The 10,242-nt window shown below is 49.2% G+C and overlaps 1 protein-coding gene across 3 annotated transcripts in view; it reads right to left on the bottom strand.

The window, feature by feature from the left end:
- Nucleotides 1-541: 541 nt before the first annotated feature.
- The window catches only part of KIF26B (kinesin family member 26B), a 510,304-nt gene continuing 500,603 nt past the window's right edge, over nt 542-10,242 (bottom strand). For all 3 annotated transcript variants that reach the window (XR_014817492.1, XM_021064467.2, XM_021064468.2), the window contains one exon: nt 542-7,603. Coding sequence is in view for 2 of the 3 variants with exons in the window: in XM_021064467.2 (XP_020920126.2) it covers nt 7,455-7,603 (149 nt within the window). In the remaining variant the exon portion in view is untranslated. The remainder of the gene's footprint in view (nt 7,604-10,242) is intronic.

Genomic DNA, 10,242 nt, shown 5'->3' with positions numbered 1-10,242 from the left:
TGGGGCTGTTAGAGCACGTGGTGATTGGACAGATGAGGTGGCAGCATCAGGGCAGGGCCCGGGGCAGTGTCTGCTGTGGGGGGAGGGGGCTGCCCTTCCTCCAATTTCTGACCTTGTTTTTGCTTTCTTACCTGAATGTACCCAGTTACAGGTGAGGCCAGCATAGGTGTGACAGGGACTGTATGTCCAGCTCCAAGGAAGCTACAGTGCCAGCCCCAGAGGCCCTGGACTGCGGGAGCAGTACCAGGCCACCAAAACCTCAGCACATCAACACCCAGCTTCTTGACGCTTTTCCTGTATGATCACCAGCCCAGTGACTCCCAGGGACACAGGGCAGTGGCAGGGCTCTGGGACTCCTCCACCCATGCCCACCTGAGCTTCTGACCTTGTTGGGGGCCAGTCCATCCTTGGAAGTCCCTAGAAGCCTGGAAGGAAGTCCTTGGCCCAGGTGTTGCCCTCGTGAAAAGAACCTGCTCTGGGCCTTGAATTGTTTCCCCCGGTTCAGAAGCACCAGCAGGACAGAAGAAGTCATGACTCTGAGTAGGAGAAGAGTGAACATTTAATGCCATCATAGTTTGATTCTTTTTAAACACCAGATTCTTCTTTTGACAACATTTTACACCTCATATGCCACAACAAGTCAGAGATCGTAGCCAGCAAACAATGTCTTTACACTGGAAATGGCACACAGCTTAATGAATTCATGTCACCAGTTGTGGGGGTTTTTTTTTTTGTTTTTTTTTGGGGGGGGTTGAAAATGCTTAATTTTCTTTTCCAGACTGTTCTCCAGGTAGCTAGTTCACACGTATCATGACCAAGCCAAAAGCTAACTTTTAGATCGCTATGGGAAGGCCCGTACACAAACCCAGCCTGTTTGCAAATAGGCTGCTTGGGACCTCCCCAGGCACGGGAGAGTCGAATTTCTGACGTGAACAAATGAATTTTCTTCAAAAAGCATAACGGCAAACACTTGTAAGCTAGGAACATACTTTTTAAAACGGCACCAATCGTTTATCCAAACAGTGAATTTAAAACAATGACGTGGAAGACCACCCTTGAACCTCAAATAAGGGTATATGCCCTTGTTGGTGAATTCGCTGTTTCCGACCCAATAAATGCACTGGGGCAGGCCCTTGGCTCCCCTTTTCAAACTGGCCCATTTCTACAGATTAGCATATTCATATATACATACATACACACGTGACGAGAGCTGAACATCATTTTGCACACTGTCCTCCCCTTACAGACGCGAAAACTGTGTTCCAGAGAAGCTGGGCCATAGATCCAAGGCCAGAGGACCAGCAGGAGTTAGCGCTCAGGTTTTCTGTCCCATGTGCTCTTGCACCGTGTCACATACCTTCTGTACACATGCACCTGTACCCGCCCCGTGCACACACGTCAGTCCATAGGTGTGGTGTGTGTCCACGCGGCCACACGCTTGGTGCGACAGCCCCTCATGGGAAGAGTCCAAGATGCTGGACTCGAGTCCCGGTTGGGCTCTACGACGACTCCCCGTGAACTTGGGCCCATCGCTGGCTATTGACGTCAATTTCTTCACCTACAATGACCAGCCCTCGGCTCCTGTACAGAGCTTTCATTTCTTCAAAGCACTTCCTATCGTCTATACCATTTTCTCTTTACATCCTCCCAGAAGGGCAGCTGGCAAGACCCCCGACCTTCTACGGGGAGCCCGAGGCCCAACAAAGTGAAGCAAACTTGCCCAAGGTTGCATAGCGAGCGAGCCAAGAAACCAGGCCTGGGCCTGGTTCACTCCCTCCGAGCTCAAGGCTTTTCCTCCTAGATTTAGCTGCCTCTTGAATGAGACTACTGATCCCAGCCCCTCCCAGCCTCTCAGGGATCCAGCGAAGGGACAAGATGCCTTAAGCATTACGGGTTGTAAGACTCACTAAAGTGCTTTGGTTTCTCCAGAAAAAAACACCTACTCTATATCTAGTCAAGGTAAGGGACTCCAGTTTCCTTTCCCCAACCCCTTTCAGTAACTTTGGGGGGTGGAGTGGGGTGTCTTAGGGAAATGTGGGAACCTAATACTGTCTGCACTTGTCCAGACTTTCGTGTTGGACCGACAGGAAGAGGCTGGATCCTCTTTCACTGAGGCTTGAGACGGGTGATGGCCAAGGCCAGTGTCATCAAATTCAAAAGGAAAGGGCTGTTTCCCCTGTAGCTCCTTACTATAGGAAGCCATTCAATTTGGAACGAAGCCCTATACTTTGAGGATGGGACCCTAATCCCTGCTCTCCTGGTTGATTTCTCTTTCCTCCCCTCTGTCTGCGTCTCCATTCACAGAGCTTGCTAGACTGAGGATGAAAAAGCAGCCACTGACCGAGCCACCAAGCTGACACTTCCATGCATAGCACTCGGACAGCAGGTCCAACCAGGACGTACAAATAAACCTAAAACACGAGCGACACTACAAAGCAACAGCCTGAGTTTACAAAGAAGCTAGAACTTTTTCATCAATTGAATATGACCAGGTGACCGGGTGGGACGTGGGTTAGCAGGGGAGAGGAGGGAAAGAGTGAGTCTCTTTAGTTGTGGAAGGTAATTTCTCCATGTACATAAGATAGATGTGTAAGTGCCAGGATTTCAGCGCTCACCCTACACATAGGGATGCTGGGAACTGCATTTAGAGACTATTGATTAGATATCAAGGCTGAAGGCTGGGTACAGCCTCAAGCACCACTGCATGTCCGATATTATGACATTGCCTCCGGTTCTGAGCAGGGCCACCCAAAAGCAGAGCGGGTTTGTTTAGGGATGGATCAGCAGCTTCTAAGATTTGGCAAAAAACAAAACAAAACGAAACACTTTTTTTTCCCCCGAGAAGATGAGCTTCTCCTGGATTAGAATTATGCTTTTATTTGGAACTGATGAGCAGTAATAGATAGGTATTTTGTCAGGAAGGTGGCTAAGTGACACAATTTGTGAGTTTTTACCCACAAACGTTGACAGATCTTTTGTTGGAGAAGGAGAGATTACAATCCAAAGGAATGCTACATTCCACTCCCTGTCCACCCCCCACTGTCCCCCATGCCCCCCCCCAAAAAAATTAGACCATTTGCTGGCAGAGTCAGCAAAACTGAGTGTCATTTTGTTTTGCTGAACAGTGGGCAGCAGGGGCCCTCCTGGGGCAGTCTCAGTGTGGCAGTACTGAAGAGAGTCCCCTGGGGGTAGGATGGACTGCAGTGCCCAGGCAGTGGCAAGCAGGCCCTGGGGCCAGCACCAATGGATGGCTTATCCAGCATCAATTCATGGAGAACAGGGCTTTCAACGTGTTTCTACGGGCATGGTTTTGGAGGTTAATACACATCACCTTTAAAAATGAAAACATCTTTTAACATGTGCTCAGAGCATGGGGCTAATATTCCTGCAGGAAAGAACAGTGAGTAAATTCATGAATTCTTCTGGTTTCCATTTTGAACTGAACTCATCTTTAGTCATTTCTGTTCCAACCTAAACCCTTTTTGGAACAGGGAACTTCAAAATATTTACATCATTATTCACTGTGGAAGCCTGGATCCCAGAGCAGCAGAGGCTGATGACACCAGCAACCACGTGTAGAACCAGGTTAAGAAATGCCTGGGCTCTTGCAAGCCTGGCCTCTTTCCCAAGAAACCCAATTCAGACAGCCACTTTCAGACAGGAATGCACTAAGTGATAAAGGCTGATGGATTAACCAAAATTCATAATCAGCCTCAGAAGCTGAAGCCGGAAAAGGGCTCTTGCTCAACATCAACAGAAATCTGAGAACCAGCACAAGATGTGTATGCGTGTGTCAGACTTTTTGAACCACTGCCCTGGATGGTTTTTGTGGCTACAATGAAGTTACCACCACCTTCCAGGAACACAGATTTCAAGCTTAAGACTAATTTATGACAAACAGCTGGATTCCTGACTGCCAAGTTCCCCACTCGAGGCAGCGTGGCACTGTACACCAGCTTCTCTCTCTTCCTCATCTTGGGGTTCCCTGGATAAGCCCCACCTGTGTCAACCCAGGACCAACACCTGCATTTGCATCTCAAGGGCCCCACGTTCAGAACAGCAACTAGAGACAAAGCGATACACAGGATGCTCTGATTTCAAATCAGGCAGAGATGAACGTTAGGGACAGTGTCCCCATGATGGGGAAGGGAATTCAAGGACAAGAAGATCAAAGGTTGCAGTTTTCTGGTGGGGCTTGAAAGCCCACCAGATAAAAGCAGATTCTCACTCTGTCACAACATGAAACACCATCATGAAATGCAATACAGATTTACACGCAGGAAACAATATTGCCATTTCCCCTTTGGGGCTCTGAGTTTTATTCTGCAGCTAGTGCTTCCACCTCATGCTGAACTACGTGGAGAGGGGGGCAGATTTCAGACAAAGAATTAAGGCTCCCATGTCTCCATGTTAATTTCAAAGAAATACTGTTCTGGTTCTTTCATGTGTGGAGAATGAAATGGAATAATGGGTTCTCTGACATCCCCCCTTTGCCTTCCTAGGTTATCTGTCACCAAAACTAGACCTGAACCTACCTCACATCTGGTCACTGAATGAGGTGTTCTTCACTTGTTAGAACTGCTTCAGAAGAGATGACCAGCTGAAGAGTCGACTTACAGGGAAAAACGAGCGCATCATAGCATAAGAATTCATGATATCGTCACATGGTTTAGCAATACTTGGTGTGTTAAGATGTTTGCAGCTTACTTAGGTTAGGAAACAAAAGAGAAAAAAAAAAAAAAAGGAAAGAAAGGAAAAAGCCAGAATGGACAACCGCCATGCAAAATTGTTCTACACTACGCCAACAGCATCCTTCAAGAAGCTCCATGGCATGGCGTCTTGGGAGGGCAATCTGACTCGCTAAGATAGCACTTGGTTTCACTCAACCCTTTTGGTATCTCATAAAGTAGCTATGAACATATATAGCAGGTTTAGGCAGGAGGCCAGCTGAAGGGCAGTCCCTCGGAAAGATTCTACTGATCAAGGTTTTACATTTCTGTAGATGTTTACATGGCAAGGTAGCCTGTGGGGGAAGATATGGCCAGGGCGAAAGCAAAGGCTGCTAAACACTAATCAAGTACATTTGTTTCCAGCAAAGCCCAGGATACTCACCTTTGACAATCCCCCAATGATAAGGCTTTTCATGAAGTGGTGTATTTCCAACCAGCAACCAAAGGGATACCAAAGGGAAAACCCAAACCAACTCAACAGAATGGCCTTCTCTGGGGTCCAGAAGCTTCCACTATGCTGCTGTTGAACAAGTCCATTCACACAAGTGCTGAGACCAGAGGTATGCTCAGAGTCAATGAGGCTGCCCTACAGAATGGAGGTATGATGGGGGAACCCTGCTGCCCAAGGGGCCAGACACACTTGTTAAACTGAAGGGGGAAATGATCCATCCTGGAGTAACTTTTCACCATATTTTAGCCTGTTTCAGTCATCAGATGGGAGCATAGCTTCTGGATGCACCTCTGCATAGGGGCAAGTGCTAACAAAACTCAAAGCCAGACTTGTCATCCACAGAACTGGCTTCCAGTCTAGGGGGCTAACTTTCCAAACAAAGCTAATAGAGCCATCCGTGTCCTGACCTGGCCAGTAAAGGACTGGTGCTATGAAGAGCACAAGAATTCAGTTCCCACTGAGTTCGGCTGGGCTTTGCTGACTGCTCGCCAGTTATGCTGGGCTACATGAGTCCCGAGGAGCACTGACAAAGAAATGCAAAAGTTCTTCTTCCTGGGGGACAGGCTGGGGACAAGGAGTTGGTTAGCTGGGACTGCCTCCCTTGCCTGAAAACAGGCTCATGAAGATATGCTGCATTGGAGGGCAAAAAAGAACAGTATGCTAGAAAACCCTGGGCACCTCCATCAATGGGCAGGCTGTGGGGTCCCTGACCTGGAAGGTAGGAGGACACTGTGAAATTCCAGAACTGCTATGAGACACTCCCCTGACCACTCTGCCTTGGGTTTCCATCACTAACACAGGCATAATAATCCCTAAGGGAACTGCGGTGGCGGGGGGGAGATGAACATCTCAATTTGAGAATGAGGTCCAACGTTCTTGGAGTCAAGCTTGGTACATCCATATGCATGACACTCTGTGCCCTGGCAGGTGGGTGTGTGATATAAGACAGGAAACTGTTCTCAGCCTTCAGGAACCAAAGTTGAGGGGTCAAGCCTGGTCCTTTCTTGGGATGGAGGCTTTGGTTTACAAGAGGCCTGGAACTTCCTGCATTTAAGCAGCACTCTAGACAACGGCAGAGTTATGCAACCCCACATCCTTCCTTGTCCTCGACAAATACCGTTGGGGTCTCTGAGCACCTGCGGGCCCAAGAAGCTATCTAAATTGGGAAAAATCCTCTGCCCCAATAAATTTGCCAAACTAGAGAACTGTTGCCAAACTATAGTTCGGTTGAACTAGTCCAAGCTTTCCATCCAGAGCCTTTGGAATAAAAATGAACATGAAAAATGTTGTGAGGGTCATGAAAACCCTGGATTTGTGTGTAAAGGAACCAGGCCGTGGGCGTCAGGATTTGGAGGAAAAGCTATTGGGGGAAAAAAATTATCCCATCCAAAGGGTAAGTTGGGCCCAGGTCACAGAGGCTCCTTTCCCCCTAGAGATGCACCCTCTTCTCTCTTTTCTCTCAGGCTCACATACACCTGTGCTGTAACTGACCTCCAGGTCTGCCTGCTGACCCTGCCTCTCCCAGGAGGTGGGATGAGCGGTCACCTCCTGTTCCAACCTTCTTTGGAAACATCCTGGCTTGTTCCGGGAAGTCTCTAGCTTCAATCTGAGTGGCCTTCCCAGCAGAACCATGACAGACAGTTAACATTTATTCATATGCAATACTGATTAGGAAATAGCTCTACAAACACAACTTCCTTAGAAACAGCAAGTCAGAAATAGGATAAAACACCAAGAGAAAACGAGCTGTAAATACATTGCAAAAATGTGTTTTGTTGTTGTTCTGTTGTTGTTTTCATCTCGACTAGCACCATCTGTACACAAGAAAGTAGGAACATAAATGTTTGGATAATCATAAAGATTTGCAAGGCACTTAATCAGTCATTGGGGTAACGTTGTTTTGTTTGAGCTTTTTCCACGGCGATCCCGCGTCCCCCCTCGCCCTTTCTCACGAACCAGGAGAAAAGTGAGGTCCCTTTTGCCAGCAGTTCTTATGTACAAACAAGTTCTTTAAAGTTCCTCAAAGTGCGTTTTCAGTCTCGCGGGACTCTCTGGTCCCTGGGGCTTCCCATCGTTTCCTCCTCCCCTGCGTGTGTGGTGTTTGCACCTTTCCTACAGAAATCAAAAGAAAACTCGCCTTCCGCTCCACGCTCGCTCCCGACTTGCCACCGACCTTCGTCCTCATTCCGTGGTCTCCGAGCGCCGCCGGCACAAGGGCCCGCCCAGGGTGGCCGGCTGAGGATGGGGAGCGGGGCCGGCGGGCGGGGCTCCCTTCAGCGGCGCCTGGAGGTGACGTCAAAGCAGGTGATCATCATCAGGTGCGCCTTGCAGAAGTTGACGCGGCTCTCCAGGCGCTCCGTCACGCACTCCAGCGCTTCCAGGTACTCCAGGGAATCCAGCTCCAGAACCTGCTCCAAGTCAACTGCAAAGAAGGAGAAGCCTGAGGGGGACGCGGCCGATCCGCCGGCCCCGCCCCCGCCGGCCCACGGCGGCTGCACCTGCACCTGCGCCTGCGCCTGCGCGGGAAGACTTGCCACGCCCTCTTGCCCGACCCTCCCCCGCTCTCGGGTGGAGAACGGACCCGGGCCCCTGGGTTCTAATGACATTAGACCCCTGACATTTTACTGAGACTCTGCTGAGGACAGAGTGACGTTCAAGCTCCCGCACCTGCACCATCTCCATCACCAGATCTGAGACACTCCCAGCACCATTGTTCTTTATTAACTAGAAAATCAGTCCATCTTCGGGCGGAAGTGGGGAGACCCTGTTCCATATTGGGGGGGGTCTCACCTGAATGTTGTTACCCTGCCTATGGGATGTCTGACCCTTGCCAGTTAGTCCATACAGCTGTATGCAGTTGCCTCTCTGAGCAGGTGGAGAAACTTGACCCTGTCTCTTGGCACTTCCTAGTACAATTTCAGCTACTCATTGGTAGTTTGGGAAATAGGCTGATGATGTCAATAATTATGATTCTTTGCTCAGAAGACAAGAGGAGATTTAGGACCCAGGTGCCATCCCCAGCGTTCAGGCCTGCACAGAGTAAAAAGTCTGTTTTCTTCAGTTCCTCCAGAGCAATTATCTGAGGCCATTCCCCTCCTGGTCCCCAGCCCCTACATGGTCCAGTGGTGCGCGGGCAGCGGGGTGGCTGGCTTGGCCCCAGCTCCAGGACTGCTGCAGAGGTCCAGCACCGGGAGGGCGGGTGGGGACAGCAGCCAGGTGGGTGGGGGTGGCCCTGGAATCCAAGCAGGAGACTTGCACTCCATCCCAGGTCGGCCACGCCCAACCTCTGCTGGCACAGGGTCCATAAAAGTGACATGAGAACCACAACCGCTAGTCTGCCTACTCTCCTAACCAGAGTTTGGGTGGAGAGAAGAACCGAAAAGGGATGAGGAATGTGAATGCGGTTGGAGAATTGTAACATGCTATAGGACTGTCAGGGGTTGAAGTTGAGGCTGACCTCTTATAGGTTAGTTAACGGAGCTCCAGAGCAGTGGGGTGGCCTGCTTAGCGTTGCACAGTTAATAAGGACCAGGGCGGGGAAGGGGGCCAGGGACCCTGAATACCAGCCTAATATTTAAAAAACAAAAACCCAAAAGTCAACATATGATACATAAACACATCAGGCTATGTTATGTATGAATCACCTTGAAAGTGGCATCAGATCCCACTGGATCCCAGCACATATATTTATTTCTATGCCAATACCCTACCTATAAACCCACACCTAGGGAATAGCATACTGCCTCATTGTTTTGTTTTGTTGTTGTTGTTTTTTTGTTTTTTTTGTTTTTTTTTTTTGGTCATTCTAGGTTTTAATTCATGTTGAAGAACGAATCTGTTTTTGTCCTTTCATGTGGCCCTCCTGTTCTTTATCTTTCTTGGCATCAAAAACATCACTGATTCCTGACATGTACAAAGGCAAGAAGGAAACGACTGTTTCCTGGAAGCGTGTACACATGTACCAACGTTCGAGCTGCTCCCATCCTGGGAAAAATGTGACTTTGTAAGATGAAGACAATTTGTAAGCCCGCCTTAGGCATAAACAGCATTCAAAAAAAAAAAAATGTTAACGAAAACAGCACAAAGGAAGAGGAACTGCTGAACGGGTGTCCCTGGGAACTTGAAGGAAGCACCTGAGGATTCACAGAAGAAGGGAAAGGGTGCGTACAGATGGGAGAGACACAGCATTAGGCTCCATGGTTACGCTGTGGCCTGACTTCAGCTAATGTCCTCCTGCGTGTCTTTTCTGCTCCATCACAGCCGTAGATGGAAATGCCCTGGGGAGCGGGGACTTGACATCTCTGTCCAGATTTCTAACGGGGGCCTACCTCAAGGCATCGTGCAAGCAGATGCTGAGGAAATGTCTCCTCTTGAGGACAGCTGTTTCATCAGCTCTTCGACAATACCAGCTACTACCTGATCCTGCGCTGTCATCATGGGCCGGCCATGTAATGGGCACTTGACTGAGAATAACTCGTTCACTCTCACAGCAGTCCCATAAGGGGGTCACCATTGTATTTCCCCTCCTTTTTTTTTTTTTTTTTTTTGGTCTTTTTAGGGCCACACCTGCGGCGTATGTACGTTCCCAGGCTATGGGTCGAATCAGAGTTGCAGCTGCCAGCCTACACCACAGCCACAGCAACGCCAGATCTGAGCCGCATCTGTGACCTACCCCGCGCAGCTTGTGGCAATGTTGGATCCCTAACCCGCTGAGTGAGGCCAGGGTTCAAATCCATGGACACTATGTCAGGTTCTTAACCCACTGAGCCACAATGGGAACTCCTCACCCAGGATATTTTAAGCCCAAGCTCCAGACTCTGCCTGTCATGCTCCCTGCATCGACCTGGGAACACTGGGGAGAGGAAGATGTGATATTCAAGGAACAGTCATGAAGAGAGGGAGGCACGGGGAGGGGCTGGAGGGAAGAACTGTAGCGCAAGTAATGCATTTTATTCCAGAGACTAAGCCATGGAGCATCGGGTCCCCTATCAATGAACTAGCTGGGACCAGATATGAGCTTTATTTTGTGGCAAATGGAACGGTTAGGAACACATAAATAAG

Source organism: Sus scrofa, chromosome 10, assembly GCF_054392235.1.
Source record: "Sus scrofa isolate SSC_HxYL_T2T_F1_AM1 chromosome 10, Sscrofa_HxYL_maternal_Yorkshire_Landrace_v2.0, whole genome shotgun sequence".
Lineage (NCBI taxonomy): Eukaryota > Metazoa > Chordata > Mammalia > Artiodactyla > Suidae > Sus > Sus scrofa.
Note: the sequence above shows the minus strand (reverse complement) of the source record. Positions and strands in the feature narration are given on the sequence as shown.